The sequence below is a fragment of the Porcisia hertigi genome, chromosome 22 (genome assembly GCF_017918235.1).
Source record: "Porcisia hertigi strain C119 chromosome 22, whole genome shotgun sequence".
Taxonomy (NCBI): Eukaryota; Euglenozoa; class Kinetoplastea; order Trypanosomatida; family Trypanosomatidae; genus Porcisia; species Porcisia hertigi.
This window is the reverse complement of record NC_090581.1, coordinates 284,071-301,158: the sequence shown is the minus strand read 5'-3', so window position 1 is coordinate 301,158 and position 17,088 is coordinate 284,071. Positions and strand designations below refer to the sequence as shown.

Genomic DNA, 17,088 nt, shown 5'->3' with positions numbered 1-17,088 from the left:
AGCCGGAGTGCGGCTGCATGGTCGGCCAGGTCCGTCCGGCGTGGATAGCGCAGCGCGTATTCACCGAAGGGGAGGGGAGGGATGGTCAGGGGGAGCCCGTGAGATGCAGACGTCGTGCTCTTCAGACAGAGGACTATGAGCCACGGCGCAGCAGAGGCGGGTGAGGTGTGGTTGTTGTGTGTATGTTTCGCTGCGACGTGTTCGTGATAGGGTGCCACTCGGGGCTTTGTTGTTTCATCTTTTTCGCTTCCCGCCCCCCCCTCCCCCCTCCCCCACCGAGGCCTTCAAGTTTGAGACACCAGTTGTCGCATATATATTTTTATGAGGAGTGGCGGTGGTGGTGGTGGCGGCCTGATATTTGTGCATATCTGGGGTGACGTTTCTTCTTTCTCTTTCGCTTGTAACGCTTTCAGGTATTGGTTGGCACGGAAGGGGAAACAGTTGCTTCTATGAGCATCTCGGAGTGGAGGCTTTCATCTTGTGCTTGTGTATTCGACCTTTTTCTCGATGTGCCCTGCTTGACTTCGTCCAATTATGTGTGTGTGTGTGTGTGTATCGTGTAGAGACGCCTGTTAGCATCTCGCTATCCACGTATTTACCCCCCCCCTTTTCCTCACAGAAAAGGATTGGGATGATGTAGTCGTGTGCGTGCTGTGCGGTGCACTGCCGTACATACCACCGGTACTTGAATGCTGCATTTGGTTAACAAATTTCTTCTCATCCCGCACCCGTGATAATGGGGGTGTACCCCTCAGCGCCAGGAGTCTTTGATGGGGGGAGTGGAGAATCCGGCCACTCACTCTGTGAGGAGGTCAAGCATCCACCCCCCCCCCCCTCCCCTCCCCTTCCCTTTGCCACACTCCCATAGACGCTTTGAGTGGCGACGAGGTCCAATGTCCCCACGCCGTGAGAGAGAGGGGGGGTCCGTGCAATGTGCCGCTACTGAGAGCGGCGATCAAGTTCCCAGAGATGGCGTGGCGTCGCAGCGACCCCTGTGACAGCGAGGGCGCGTACGTTGTGTGCTATCGGTATGCTAGTCAGCGTGTCAAGGTAACTGGAATCCACTCCACTCGGCTCTCACCGCTTGCTGGTGTGGGGTGTGAGGTGAGGTGGGAGGGGGGGAGGGGGCGGGGGCTGCGCCGCCCCGAGGGATGCACCAGGCGGCGATCGGCATAGTGAGGGCGGCTTTGAAGCGAGCTGCGAAGTGGAAGAGGCGGGTGGTGCACAGGGCAGAGACACTGACCGTGTCCAAGGCATTGAGCCGGTCGTTGCTGCAGCGCCCCCCCCGCCCCGCGCCTTCGCACCACGCGATGGGTCGTGTGACAGGCCCGGGGGGGGTCGAGTGGAGTTTCACTCTTCATGTTCAAATTGTAGAATGGAGACCTGAAATGTGCACACGACCTCTCGTATCCAGCGAAGCACGGACCCCTATTCTGCCTATCACATAGCGGGCTCTTTTTGTGTGTTTTTTTTTTGTGTTGTGTTCAACTACCTCCCTTCCCCGTCCGCCACCCAGTGATACGATTTTCATTTCTCGAGTCTGTTCTGCTTGTGTTTTTTTTTTACCTGTGTTTCTCGTGTTTTTCTCTTCAGGTTTCACCACCGTCCCCAATCCTCCCCCTTCCCCCCCCTCCCTCTCTCCATCACCTGCGACCAGAGCAGTGTTCGTCTTTGTGGCGGTGGTGCACTGCTCTGCTCCCCGGCTCCGTGGGTATTCTCCGCGCGCTTAAATTTTTTTTTATGTCGTCGTTTTACTATCCTCTCCTCCTCCCATTGTCTTGTTGCTTCGAACTGGCGATGAGGGAGAAAATAGGAGGAAGCAAGCGAAGCAAACAACAGCAAAAAAATCCAAGCCGGATGCAAAATGCAAGAGTAGTACGTGATTTTCAAGGTATGCGGGTAAAGAATGAAAGGCCCCAGATGACACGTGGCACCAAGTATACAATATTTCTCCTCTAATTCACCCGTTTCTCTTTTTTTTTTTGTTCACTATGTCTGGGTGTTTTTTTCTCTCTTCTCTGTATATATATATATGTGTGTATATACACAAGTGTGTGTGTGTGTGTGTGTGTGCATTTCTTTCATGATTATATCTCTCTCATGTATCTCTCTTATTCATATAGGTGGGCCTTGGTCCTTTGCCGGTTGGGCATTTGACGAATTTTGAGAGGACAGGCGGGCGATGTACACAGAGAACAGGGGGGGGGGAGGAAAGAGGCAAAAACATCGAAAGATAATCGGAGGAGTATTTTTGGATCAACTCGGTCCCACACTGTCTAGCGACAAGTGTGTGTGTGTGTGTGTATGCGGTTATGGGGGAGAGGGGTAGGGTGGGGCAAACATCAAGATGAAAGACGACCAGCGTTCTGATGATCATAAAGTGGACGGACACATAACACACACACACACACACACACACACAACGTACGTACGTATATGCGCATAAAAGCACCATGTTCGCGGGCATCAGAAACCATCGCTTCAGTGATTCCTCGGCGGGCGGGGGGGGGGAGTTGGTAAGCATACACGACGTAGCGATTTCTTCCTCGGGCCACGAGCACCCAACATCGACAGTTTTTGTTGTGCTCTCTCCAAATTTATGATTTTCCCCAAACGCATCAAAGAAAAGAAAGCAATCACCCTCCAAAGGGCTAAACGTTGCGGCGTGAACTCTTCTCTCCTTCCCCCCCTCCCCCCTCCCCCCTCCCCCTCCACACACACACACGCTCGGAAATTATTAAAAAAAACATCAGCGCACGTTTTGGGTGTTTCAAAAATACGCACCGTTTCGGCGACAGTCTAGTGTTCCGTTCCCACTGTCTATGTGCATCTCGGTATCTCATGCTCCACACAACACTGCTCGGCCGGCTTTTCTCAAAGCCTATCACTCAGGGATACGTGGCGCAGTTGCCAAAGCCGCTGCCGGCATCGACGGGGCGTGCCTGGATGCGGGCGATGGATGCAAATAGCGATGTGCGCGACTTCTACACCGCAGACGCGGAGCGCTACGACGCATGGTACAGCGAGACGTACGGTATTGAGGATCTTTCTGACGGGTCGGCTGCGTCTGGGGCTGCATCAAACCGACTGTTGGACGACACCCGAAATATGCAGCAAGCGGCAGAAGAGTACGACTTGCAAGGTGTGAGGGAGGAACTCGAATTCTGGAGTGAAGAGTTCCAGCACGTGAATCAGCTCCGCTGAGGAGATGAGCAGCAGGATGACAGAATTGGGAGTGGCGGGTGAGGAGTGAGGGGGGGGGGGGCTAGGATGTAATCTGACAGTTCCTTCTTGTGTAACTCCCTTGCGTGTGTTGTGGTTGCTTCACGCACCACGAATCAAACTAAAAGAGAAGACGTACGCGTGTTGACGTGCCGGTCTGCGCACTCCCGTGCATTTTTTTTTTCGCTCTGCTTCATTGCGCTTTCGAGGGTGCAGCTGTGGGGGAATATGCGTCACCGCTGCTGTCGACGGTTACTCCCCTCCCCCTCCCCCAAGCTCCACTTTGTGTTTCGCGTGTTGTTCTCCCAATTTTCTCTCGTCACGCTTTCGATCATTTTTTACTCTCCTCTACTTATTCGGCTTCTTCTCTTCCTTCTCTTTGTTTTATGATCATCTTACAATCGCTTGCCCGCCCCCTCAAAACACACACACACACACACACACACACAAACATCTATGCCGTTTTCACACACTTGAGCCACAAGAAAAAAACGGCAGCAACAACACAGATTTCAAAGAAAAAGACAGGTAAGGAGTAATCAGATCAACTGCCCCCCCTCCCCTTCCAATCGTACCGCTACGAAGCAAGACGACTAGTTCTGCTCGCTTTCTCTATTGACTTCCTCTGCCTTTCGCCATCCTGCCATTGGTAGATTTTTGATACGAGCCCCAGGAGACAACAAGAGGAAGTGCTTTGGAGAAGAAAAAAAAGAACAATAAGCAGCATCATCATCATCAGCATCAGCATCATCTGCAAGGAGCAGCGAGGAGCAAAGATATTATAAAAAAAAGAGGGAATCCGAACAGACGAGGTGGAGCTGGAAAAACACACAAAACGCAAGAATTGCCTATTTCACTGATACTACACTGAAAAGAAAAAAGAAGGCAGAGGAGTTGAAGATTTATACACACACACACACTCACACATACACGAACGAAAGGGGAAAAACGACGACGCCGTGTGGGACGCGTGTACGCGTTTGTTCGACTACACTTTTCTTAATTATTATTGTCTTAGTCCTTTGGCATCTCTCCTTTACATCTCAGAAACAACAAAAAAGGGAGCGGTGCACGTAAGTAGGTCATCAGGTGAAAACGAATCAAAACCAAAGAAACCCCCCTCCCCCAACAAGTAAACGGACCCACATCCACTTTCCCGTGCCGTCGTCTGTGTTTTTTTTCCCTTTGCAAGTCTGTTTCGTTCTGTGTGGTCCTCTCTTTTTCTGCTTCTTCGCTTTTCTTCGTTGACCTTATTCCCCCTTCCCCTCTTCCCCCAAACCGCCCTTCTCTATCCACCCACCTAACGCCGCCGCTTCGGCCCCCCTCCCTTTTCCGTCAGTGAAACCATTCATTATCACTTCCAGTAATTTGCACAGACCTCTCTGTGTGTGTGTGTGTGTGTTTCTGAGAATACGTTTACACTTGCACTCTCTCCTCCCCACCTCATCTGCGTATTGGGTTTGCCAAAGCTGTTTCTCTTCATTTTTTGTTGTGTGTATGTGCGCGTACTAGGGCGAGCACCGATAGGTCCCTACCTCTTTCCATATTCGCAACACACGCACACATACACTTACAGGCCCGCACCGCAGCTCAGGGGGAAAGGGGGGGGGGGGAGACAACGACACGTGTGTGTATACCACAGCTGATTGTGCAGGTCTTCAAAAGGTGAATCCGAGCGGCCTCGAGCACGGTAAGGACCTAGTTACTAAAAGCCTGAAGAATTCCAACAGTGCTGACAGGCATATACTCTTTTTCGTCTCTGGGTGAGGTGATTTTTTTTTTCGTGTGTATTTGTGTGCTTGCACTTGTATATTCGTGTTCAGGTATCAACCACCGTCCGATTTACCCCCTTCCTCCCCTCCCCCCCCCCCCCCCCCCGCACCTGTCTTCCTCCCGCGCCTTTGGCTGTTCTCATCGTCCACCTCTTCCCATCGAATCCTCTTTCGCCGGGACTTTTTTTTCCTTTGTTTATATTTGAGGCTCCTTTGAGCTTTTATCACTTTTCTTCTCGCGTTCCTCTTTTACCTTTTTTTTTTAGTGTCTTTGTTTTTTTTTTTTGTATGGGGCGGGGGTAATGTGAGCGTGGGATCTTTTTTTTTTCTTCGAATTTTTAGTGATTTTGTCGCTCTTCTACGTGGACATTTGTCGCGTTTCTCTTGCGCGGTGGGTGTACTTCCTGCTTGAGGGTTTCGTAGGGGACCGTTCTCACTCTACGTTTCCTCTCCCCCCCCTTTTTTTTTTCTTGCACACCCCCTCCCTTTTTTATTCACAGCCACGCGAAACGACCAGCAACGATTACAGCAGCAGAAGCAGCACGCTAGAGTTTATTGCCTCTCCATCTCCTTGTTTCCTCATCACTGGATGTCGAGCTTATTGAAGTTTTTTTCCCCTAGCTTCTAACTCCCCCCCTTCCCTCCCCCGGTCTTTTTGGCTCTCTCTCTCTGTGCGTGTGCCTCATTCCGTCGCGCTCTCTCTCATACTGTTCTTCGCCTTCCACCTTTGCCCGAGTTGTTCGCTCTCTGCGCGGGGTGAAAAGGCCGTGTTGAACTTTTTGTTTGCTTGTTCCCCTCCCCCCCTTTTTTTTTGCCCCATTATCATTATCAGACGCTCGCTTCTTGCCCTCTCTCTCTCACGCACACACACACACACATTCCACACACCTACCCCCACCCACACCTCTCGCTGTTTTGTGTTTGTGCTTGGTTCGTGAGATTTGGTGCCGACGCCTGCCGCTTTTTGACTCCCTCCAACCAATTACCCTCTTTTTTCTTTCCGTGTTGGTGTGTGTGTGTGCGTAAAGCTTGGCTTTTTTTTCTTCACCGACTTGGCTTGTTCTGCATCTCGTTTTCTGTATATATATTTATATTTATTTGTCTTCCGCCCCCTTCCCGATTTGGGTTTCATTATATTTTATTCATTTTCTTTTTTTCCCCTCTCTTCTCCCCTCCCTTCATCTACTGCAGTGCGTTTGACCGTTTTTCCCTTTCCATTGGTTTGTTCGTCTCTGCTGCCGTGTTTTTTTTTGTTCACACCTGTTTTCTTTGTTCTTAGATATACATATATATATATATATATATATATAGATTCATTTTTCCCGTCTTGTTCTCCAGTCCTCCTCCTCATCCCCCCCCCCCCTCCCCCTATCGACTCGTTGCCCTCTCGGTAGTGTCAGTTTTTCTGTGCGTGTATGTATATATGCACCTGCGTGCGTATTTGTCTATTTTTGCTCCCTTTGTTTAGTTGTGTCCCCGCCCCCCTCCCTCCCTCCCCCACTACTCTTCCCGCTTTTTTTTTTGTGATTGCTCACCTGTGCGGTGCTGTACTTTTCGGCAGTTTGTTGAGTTTTCAATAGACGCGATTCTTTTTTTTTACTTTTCGGGGGCGCTTGAAAATTTCTTTTTGTGTAATATTTACGGGTGTGCATACATTATATATCTCTATATATATTTAGATATACATTTGCCTGTGTATATATACATATATATTGTGCCTATATATCGTCTTTGTTAGTTTCACGTGTACATATTATTGTATTTTTGTGTGTGTGTGTGTGTGTCTGTCTGTCTCCGTGTGTTTGTCCTTGCTTTGTTGCCTACAGAGAAACATTTGTATATATATATATAATAACCTATACACACACGCACGCACACACACACACACACGCACACACACGCACACACACACGCACACACACACACACACACGCACACACACGCACACACACACGCACACACACACGCACACACACGCACACACACACACACACACGTATATATATATATATTCACAAAACATCTGGGGATAGAGAAACAGTAAAAAATTGGTTTCTGGTGGTGTTGTGCGTGTGCGTTGTTTCACTTTGCTTTTTTTTCCGCTGGTACATCTCTCTCTCTATATATATACGCATATATATATATATATATATATATATATCTATTGCGCCTGTCTCCGAGTGTGGTTCTGTCGATCGTTTTTCAATCCAGTCAGCTTTTTTTTTGTGGTGATTTTTTACACACACACACACACACACACTGAAAAAATAAGGACAACAAAATTCGATTGGAAAGAGGCAGCCCCAGGGGAATATTCACATCACATCGCATCGCACAGAAGAGGCCTCCTCCCTCGGACAGGGCCATTTTTTTTATATTCTTCCACAAACGAACAACATAAAAAAAGAGGGGCAACGTAAATCAAAGAAATTACCAAAAAAAAGTAGTAAATCTTTGTATTTCTGGTATCGAAATAAATAGTGAAGCTAACACACACTTCCCTCTACCCCCTTCTCCCTCCCTTCCTCCCTCTCTCCATCGGCGCGTGTTCTCCAAGGATACGTACTATAATTGTTCGCGTTAGCGTTTTTGTAAATTCTCTCTATTTTTTTTTTCTGATTCAAGGCCCTTACTGTGTGCGTGTATCCTTCTTTCACCCCGCAGCGCTCCTCTGTTTTCTTCCGCGTTCGCTGCCGCATTCCACACACCGACTCATTTCCTTCCCTTTCGTCAGAGTGCCAGGGCATCATTTGTCTCTGTGCGTGTGTTTTTTTGTTTTGGAGTATCTCTCTCCTCCCCCCCCCCACTTCACCACCAGCGCACACGTTTAACTCCCTTGAAGACAAGAAAAAAAACCCTCTCCAAAAAGGATACCACACAGACACGGCACAGGAACATCCAGGAACCAGCTGTGTTATCAGTTCTTCCCCCCTTTTCCCCCTTTCCCCCTTTTTCCCTGGTTCTTTTTTTTTTTTGACCTGTCTGAGTGCGTGTGTGCACAACAGTCTATTCGGAGGGATTCTTCTTCACTCGATTACGCATCTTTTATTTTATTTATCCTGCGCCTACACATTACACACCGGGGCACACAGCGAGAGAGAAGGCTTTCATCTTTGTTTTCCCTCAACTTGGTGCGTGTATGCTTTTTGCCCAGCATCAACCGTATTATAACTGACACAGCCACACACACACACACACACACAGCAGACGAGGTGAAGGAAAAAGGAAGGGTAGGGTTTTTTTTTCATTCTCAGCATTTTTGTTGTTTTATCCTCCGTTTTTATTTCTTGGTTCCTGCCTTCTTTCCGTAGAGTCCTTTGCCTCTCCCCCCCACCCCCACCCCCTTCCCTCCTCGCCCCCCTCCCGTATTGGGGGAGAAAAACAAGAGAACGGTACGTTGCGCAACTTTTAGTGAGGGCTGTATATGTGCAAGTGTGTACGTTTTTTTTTTGTGTTTTAGCACTGTTCACTTTTTTTTTATTTTTTATTTAGCCGTTATAAGGTGCAGCTTTTTCATGTTTGTTTCTCTCCACTGTCTCTTCCGCCCCCTTTTTTTTCCCTCTGCGTGTGTGTGTCTGTTTCTGTGTCCCACCCTTCACTCGTGATTGTTGAAGAGGGAGCTGCACATCCCTCCGCCTTCCTCCCCACCACCCTCGTTTTTTCCCCTTTCGTTTGACTTCACTACATTGTTTTTTCGTTTTTTTTTAGTGTTGAATTTTTTCTTTGCTTCTCGTGTTCTTCTCACTCGCACCACACCTCTTTGCTTTTTTTGTCTCCCCCCTCCCTCCCCTGCGTGTGTGTGCTGGATCATGAGTTGGTGGAACGGTTTTTCTACGCATCGCAACAACTGCGTTGTGGAGGATGGGCTATCGCAACAGCAACAACAGCAGCAGGAGCGGGAGGAGCCACCGCCGCCACCGCAAAAAGCCTCTGGTTTCTTAACACCGGAACCTCCTATGGACAGCGCTGTTGACGACTGTGCCAACGGTCCGTGCGACGCCCGTAGCCCCAAAGGATGTCTCTACTTGGCCAAAGAGGGCCTTGGCAGCGCCGGTGGATTGGCCTCTCCAGAGTCAACTTGGGGGGGAGCGGTCACAAACCGTGTCGACGGCAGCTCTTTTTGGCAGACATCGAACAGCCTTGGTGGCTTAACCATGTCCGATCAGCTCGGCGTGTCGGCTGCCGTGTCCGTCTGGGGCTCGACTTTTATGCAGCAGCAACCGCAACAGCCACTAGCGCCGAATGCTCAGCAGCCGCTCTCAGTCCCCTCAGCTGCGCGCCCCGTCCAATGTGTTCAGATCTCCTCCACGAAGGGTGATCAGAGATGCGGCTCTGGCGCATACAACGGCAGCGGCAGCAGCGATGCGCACAACAACGGCGGCTCCGTCGAAATGCCCACTTGTGCAGCGGACTACGGTGAACCATCCCCGTGCGAGCCGTGCGGCGTCGTCGTCATGAACCGCAACAGCAACGCCGTTGCCACACACAGTCGCAGCGGAAGCGTGACAGGCAGCAGGCGCCAGAGCAACACAGGCAAGCACAGTGTAGTCTGCAGCGACGATGAGGGCATCCCTTATGACGAGGTAGACGTTGGCACCATATCGAGTCTCATCGCCGCTCTCCAGGTCCAAGAGGAAATCAACCTGAATGAAGGCAACGCCGCTGATTCCGGAAGAGATGAGCCGCAGAATGCCGACAGTCCAAACTATGTACAACGCCCATCGATAACACATCCCTTGTGCGTGCAGGCCGATGCAGGTGGGGGTGTAGACGCGACCGCGAAGTCAGCTGCAGCTCAGCCGCCGCCGCCGCCGCCGCTGCAGGAGCAGCAAGCGGTTGAATTCACTAGTAGGGTCCCCAACCCCTCACCTATTTTGCAGGATCCCAATGCGGGCTCTTCCCTGATCGCTGATTTTAATACTCTCCAAAACAGCGGCCAGCGTTCTTGCATCAATACGCACCGCAGTAACGCTAGCGGCAGCACCATCAGTGGCAATACGAGCGGCAGCCGCAGCAGCAGCTGGGTCTGCAATGTTTCGCTACGGGAGGCATCATCAGGGGATTTCTCTGGTTCGAATGAGCAGTGGAGATCCGGGGCAAATCCACTGCACAGCAGAGGCGAGTTGGCTCCTCTGCAACTCGTCCCGTCCGCGCTGCAGAATGTCCTTGCCAGTTTTCAATCTGCGCTGGTGGAGCGCTCCAGCGACGCAACTCTGCCGAGCTCTGTTGGCGATCTTTTCAATGCGGTGGGGCAGAACACCTGTTTGCAGAAAGGTGGCGGCGGCACCAGCAGTACTGTTGCTGCAAGTGGCAGCCAGCCGAGCTACTACGGTCCCCCGGGTGAGCAAGAAGACCGTGACACCACCACCTCCTGTGCTCCTGCGATTCCTGGAGGTTATGTGGTGGTGAAAGCCTGCTGCGGCAGCAGCACTGACGTGCCCGCCGTTTCAGATGCTTCCGGTGCGGTCCGTCACAGCACCCCGTTGATGCGGGGTCGCGTCAACTCTGTCGTGGCACATAAATTCAGTCTTGATAGCACCGTGCGTCGCTCGCAGTTGCAGGACGTTCGTGGTAGCGGTGGCATTCTGCCTGCTACCCCCAGTCTCGACAGCATGTGCTCCTCCGACATCCACACCCCAGTTTACTCAGCGCGAGGGCAAAAGGGCGCATCGCTGCACACATGTGCGCAGGAGCGGGAGGCTTCGCCTGACTCGAGCGTTGAGCGTCTTTTTGCACATACGGACTCCTCCGCATCCGCTATGCTGCATTTTCACCGGCGAGAGGCACGCTCAGTCACAGAGGAAGACTCTTCAGTGGCGCATCACCACATGCGAACGGGGAGCGAGGTCTCGCTGCCCGCAGCGGCCGCCACCTACAACGGCGGTAGTGCGTTACAGCAACGCCTCGATGAACGCGGATGCATTACAGTGGTGGATCCGCAGCGGCGCAAGCTCCACGTTCCGCTATCCGCCATACAGATGACCAAGGCGCTGAATGGCCGCCTCAAAACACCGTCGCTGTGCCTGCTGTACCAATCGAGCCGTTGTCGCCAAGGCGAAAACTGTTACCAAGTGCATGTAGACCCCGTCACGGTCGAGCGGTTGCGCGCCGACGCGAAGGACATGCCGTGCTGCTGTTTCCAGCACGGAGATGGCAACAGCCACCTGATAGACCTCACAGCAAACGAGGGCCGCTCTTTGGACATTGCCGGTCAGTTTTCTCTCCCTCTCACTCGAACGGCTTACACTGCCGGGCTTCAACGTTTGCTGCAGAACGAGCAGTCGTGCACACTAGTAAATCCCTCCGCGCTCTGCCGTTTGCATGGCCAACCAGGTGGGTGTCGCTTCGGAGCAGACTGTAGGTTTCTGCATATCTGCTTCCAGATCCTACAAAACGAACTGGCAAGCATCATGGCGGGCGCGGTAGCTGCCTCCGCGAGCTCGGCCGTCATAGCGACGACCGCCGAACAGCGTCAGCACCACCAGCAGCCCTCCTCTGCCGGCGGAGGAGCTGCTGTCCCTGGGCCTCCACCGACGTCCAGGCATTCCCATACAGGCACCAGTGTGGCCAACTTAAGCAACGCCATGGGCCCGCCTGTATCCGCCAGCGTGCCGTCGACAGGGCTCTCTCAGCAGATTGGTGCGCCTGGTAGTATGACATTGTCTGTCGGTGACCTCGCTGAGTTGCATCCCATGACGTTGCCGTCACCGCCGCGTCCTCAGCAGCAGCACCAATATCAGCTGCCGCAATCGCGGTCGGGCAACAGGTCGCCACGTTCGGTGGACTTGGTTCACAACGGATTCATGGTGTCAACACCTCGAACGGTGCACCGCAGCGCTAACGCGGCCATGCTCAGCCTGAACAACGCGACCACCTCTGTTGTTACAGGTGCAGACTTTTCTCCTCCTCGTGCTTTGCAGGGGATCTCTGCCTCTGCCACGGCTGCGCCAAACGCTTTTACGGGTTGCTTACCGTCGTCGTCTCAGCAACAACAACAGTCTCCCACCCCGTCTTTGGTTCATCTGCAGCCACGCCCCTGCGCCGGTACACTATCAACACCGTCCACTAGCACCTACTTTACCCTCACGACATTGCAGCCACAGGGTTCACCCGTGCAGACACCTGCCGGTAGACATTCCCCGCGACAAACCTCTACGAGCGGATCGACGTCTTCGGCGTGTCGCACTCACAGACGCACCCTCAGCACACCCAGCAATGGCACTCACCCGTCCCGAAGGAACCCTTCATTCACTCAGACGCCGAACAACAGCGCGGCGCCATCCCCGATGCACACTGGGTCGCCCATGGCGCACAGCTGGTCTACTTTTTCAACTACGACAGCAGCGACAGTCGAGGGCACTGGCGGCGCCTATCCACCACCCTCAGCGCAGTTGCAGTTCCCTCGCCAAAGGACACCCCTGCAACAGCACCAGCCATCTTTTCTGCCACATCAGCCACAGCAGCTTGTGCATCTTTACCAACCCCATCAAACGCCCACTTCTCAGCAGTTTTACATTCAACAGATGAACGCAGACGGTAGTTTTTCCCTCGTCCCCGTCAATATCGTGCAGGGATTTGGCGGTGGCGACTCCTAACCCATTTACACACACGCACGCAAAGTGAGTGAGTCCCCATCCCCTTTCTTCCTCCCTCCCCTCCCTCCCTCCCTCCCTCCCTCCCTCCCTCCCTCCCTCCCCTTCCTCCCTCCCCTTCCTCCCTCCCCTCCCTCCCTCCCCTCCCTCCCTCCCTCCCCTCCCTCCCTCCCTCCCTCCCTCCCTCCCTCCTCCTCCCTCCCTCCCTCCCTCCCTCCTCCCTCCCTCCCTCCCTCCCTCCCTCCCCTCCCTCCCTCCCTCCCTCCCTCCCTCCCTCCCTCCCTCCCTCCCTCCCCCTCCCTCCCTCCCTCCCTCCCTCCCTCCCTCCCTCCTCCCTCCCTCCCTCCCTCCCTCCCTCCCTCCTCCCTCCCTCCCTCCCTCCCTCCCTCCCTCCCTCCCTCCCTCCCCCTCCCTCCCTCCCTCCCTCCCTCCCTCCCTCCCTCCCTCCCTCCCTCCCCTCCCTCCCTCCCCTCCCTCCCTCCCTCCTCCCTCCCTCCCCTCCCTCCCTTCCTCCCTCCCTCCCTCCCCTCCCTTCCTCCCTCCCTCCCTCCCCTCCCTCCCTTCCTCCCTTCATCCTCACCCTGTCCTTTCCGAAAAGGGGCCTGAAGTTTTTCCCCATCCTGATCAGGATGTTTTTTTTTCCCTCTTTTTTCTCCCCATCGCTTGCGCTCGATATGGTCACTTGTATGTATGTATGCGTACGTACATCCATGATGTATATGTGTGTGTATATAATTGTATGCACAGATGTACACATATATAACAAGTTCTCGCACATCCTTAGCTAAGTGCATCTCTTCACTTTCGCTTGTAGCACCCCGCCGCCGCCATCTCCTCCTCCTCCCCTTTCTCTGATCATCTCGGACTTTTTTTTTTTGGTCCCTTACCTTTCTGACTGACTTGACTTCGTTGGCTCATCTGTGCGTCTGTCCGCGCGCGTTTTCTTGTTTTCTGCGCTATTTCACACGCTGGTTTATGGCTCTTCCCCCCTTTTCAAAAAATCTTTTGTAGCCTTCCATCACCATCTCTTTGAGGGATAGCGGTGATCCGCTCCCGCAAAAACAAACAAAATCAAAGATAGGCCCACACTGGTGTGTCGTGCAGCTGTCTTCTCCTCCTCTTACTCCTTCCCTCTTTTATGTTTTGTATGCTTTAGCCTCCTCCCCTCCTCCCCTCCTCCCCTCCTCCCCTCCTTCCCCCCTTCATTCCCTTGATGTCGGGTGCGGATTCGCGTGTTGGTGTCTTTGAACCCCGGCTTCCCCCCTTTTCCTCTCTTCTCATTTTTTTCTTCACTGCCATGTCTTACTTTTGATTCTCGGGCTCGCTTGCAGGATATTTTGATCTCCTCCCCCTTACCCCGATTACATTCGATCTTGATGCTTGTATTATTTAGGCCTTCTGCCGCGTAGTCGTTTTTTTTTCCTTGTGTGTCCCCTCGTCGTCGTTGTCCTCCCTTTTCTTTTTTTTTTGTGATACACACTCTCTTGTTTTCCAAGAAAATGGTAAAGGGATGAGGAGAGAGGGCGTTCAGGAGTGATGAGTGTGTGTGTGTGTGGGGGGGGGGGGGGGGGGGATGATGCAGCGTTCTCTCCTCGAGCTGCTGCACCTTCATTCTTTTATTTTGCCCCAATAATGGGGTGGTGCGATGTATTTCTTTACACTTTGTTACGCTTCAGTGTCACGATTATCGGTTTCCACCGCGCAGTGCAAAGGGAAAAAATATATATTTTTCTTTCTGTGTGGTGGGGGTGGTTAGGTGATTGGTAGACGAGGGGGAAAAGCTTTTTTTTTTCGCGTGGCTTTAGCAGGAGCCCTAAAGTTGTCGACGGCCACGTTGGCTGTCTTGCTTGGGCTGACTTTCAGAGAAATATTTCTCTTTTTTTTAGTTTTATTTTTTTGTACTCCGCAGTGTCAAGTCACCGGTGGACATCTCATCTTTTTGTTTTTCTCCTATTCTTGGTTTACAGACAAAGAGGAAAAAGAAAAAAAACTGTGTACACTGCGACACGTGTACTCGATCTTATTGTGGTTGCGTGGTGAGAGGGGGAGAGAGTCTGTCTTTGATATGTATAAAGGATGCGTGTCTCGCTCGCGTTTTTTTTTCAAATTCAAATTTGAAATGCCTATTTATTCATTTTTTCATTTTTTTTCTGCACACATCCTTGGACCACATTCCCCCCAACCTCTCCCCCCCCCTACTCTCTCTTTATTGTTATTTGTTATTATTATTATGATTGAACGCTGTAGATTTGATGTGTGATGTTCTCATAATTTTTATTATTTGCCGTGCTCGTGTGTCTGGTAGGTGGATGTTCTTTTGGTTGGACCTCTCCAAGCGTATCTGCATCTTACAGCTCACTTTTTTTTTTCTGTCCTGTTTTTCCCATGTCTCGTGAAGGGGGGGGGGCTCTTCATCCCCCTCCCCCTTCCCCCCTCTGCCCTCACTTTACGATTTGTTTCACCCCAGTACTCCCTCATTCCTTCAACTTGTGGCCGGCGCGAATGAGGAAGTGTGCTTTTTTTCTTGATTAGTCCGCCTTCTCTGCCTTCAAGAGGGCGGGAGGGGGGGGGGGAGTCCACTGCCTCCAGACCCCCCCATTATTATTATTGTTGTTTGCTTGGTGCTGCCCGTCGGTTTCTGACTTGTTTTGACACTCCTCCTCCTCCTCCCCCCCCCCTCTTCCTCCTGTTCCCCATTTTTCACCCCTCTTTTGTTGTGTGCTCTTATTTGCGGCCCCCTCCCCTCCCCCCCAAAGGGAGTTATTCACTACTGCCCGACTTCCCATTCACTTGAGAATATCCCCCCCCCCCACACACACACTACTTTGTTTAGTGTTCCATTTAAATTATCCTGTGTGGAGTTGTACGACTGAAGAGAACAAAGAGTAACTGCAAGGGCCAACCACAAAAAGCCATACCATTAAATGTACATGCATATATGCATGCAAAAAAAAGAGGATGTGATCGTTCTCCTCTTTCTTTCGCCATTGTCGGCACCGTCAACTTACCTCTTTTTCCTTGCATTTTTTTTTGATTTTTTCACCTCCGCTTCCGCGCGTCGGTTCCCTTTTTCATGTATCGCCTCATGTTGAGCCCCTCTCCCTCCTGTACGACACTCTTTGGTGTTTCACCTGATTGACATGTCACCATCGTTACCTCCCCCTTCCTTCGTCCCCCCTTTCCCCTCCCCTCCCCCCTCTCCCCTCTCCCCTTCTCCGCCCTCCCCCCCCAAAAAAAAATCACCACGAGGGGACACAGGGCCTAATTCACAAGATGCATAGGAATGCATGTACACACACAGGGAGGTAAAAAAGGAGAACCGCCACACACACACACACACGCACAGAGAGACCGATTCTGCCGCCAACCCCTTCCTTCCTCCATACACCTCTGGCGATAGACATAATAGCTAAGGTCCTCCTTTCCGTGTTTTTTGTTCCTGCGCATTACATTCCATTACCATCATTTCCATTTGGGGATAAGATGCCCCACCCTCGCATCCCCACACATCTTCAGCTTCTCTTTTGATGTTTAACGGCCTGCTCTCCTTTCCCCAAATCCTTCTCAGCAACCAGCTCTTTTTCTTTTGTTCTTCCCCTCCGAGAGCATTTGTGTTTTGAAGTCCTTTATAGTTTTTTCTATAAGTCCTTCTTGATCTCTTGTCCCGATGACAAATCTCAGCGCCAGGAGTCGTGGTGGTGGTGGTGGTGGAGAATCCGGCCACTCACTCTGTGGGGAGGTCAAGCATCCACCCCCCCCTCCCCTCCCCTTCCCTTTGCCACACTCCCATAGACGCTTTGAGTGGCGACGAGGTCCAATGTCCCCACGCCGTGAGAGAGAGGGGGGGTCCGTGCAATGTGCCGCTACTGAGAGCGGCGATCAAGTTCCCAGAGATGGCGTGGCGTCGCAGCGACCCCTGTGACAGCGAGGGCGCGTACGTTGTGTGCTATCGGTATGCTAGTCAGCGTGTCAAGGTAACTGGAATCCACTCCACTCGGCTCTCACCGCTTGCTGGTGTGGGGTGTGAGGTGAGGTGGGAGGGGGGGAGGGGGCGGGGGCTGCGCCGCCTCGAGGGATGCACCAGGCGGCGATTGGCATAGTGAGAGCGGCTTTGAAGCGAGCTGCGAAGTGGAAGAAGTGGGTGGTGCACAGGGCAGAGACACTGACCGTGTCCAAGGCATTGAGCCGGTCGTTGCTGCAGCGCCCCCCCCCCTCCCCGCGCCTTCGCACCACGCGATGGGTCGTGTGACAGGCCCGGGGGGGAGTCGAGTGGAGTTTCACTCTTTCTGTTCTAATGGCGGAATGGACTCGTTGAAATAAAAAACAAAGAGGCAACATAAATATCGTTTGACCTTATTTTGTTTTTACGGTGTTTTGTTTCCACAAATCTCCCCTTCCCTTCCCTTCTTCATCCCTCCTTCCCCCACTTTTGCCCCTTCCCTCTTCATTCCCCCTTTCTCCCCTCACCACTTTTTCGCCTCCCTCTCCTTCCTCCTCCCTCT

At 52.3% G+C, this 17,088-nt stretch overlaps 2 protein-coding genes across 2 annotated transcripts; both read left to right on the top strand.

The window, feature by feature from the left end:
- Nucleotides 1-2,841: 2,841 nt before the first annotated feature.
- JKF63_04402 (uncharacterized protein) lies at nt 2,842-3,204 on the top strand (the record flags this gene model as incomplete). The annotated part of the gene is made up of 1 exon (XM_067900387.1): nt 2,842-3,204. The coding sequence occupies one exon, from the start codon at nt 2,842-2,844 to the stop codon at nt 3,202-3,204; it is 363 nt and encodes a 120-aa protein (XP_067757216.1).
- Nucleotides 3,205-8,803: 5,599 nt separating this feature from the next.
- On the top strand, nt 8,804-12,589 carry JKF63_04401 (uncharacterized protein; the record flags this gene model as incomplete). Its single annotated transcript, XM_067900386.1, has 1 exon — nt 8,804-12,589. One exon carries the CDS (start codon nt 8,804-8,806, stop codon nt 12,587-12,589), a length of 3,786 nt encoding a protein of 1,261 aa, XP_067757215.1.
- Between the last annotated feature and the right edge of the window lie 4,499 nt (nt 12,590-17,088).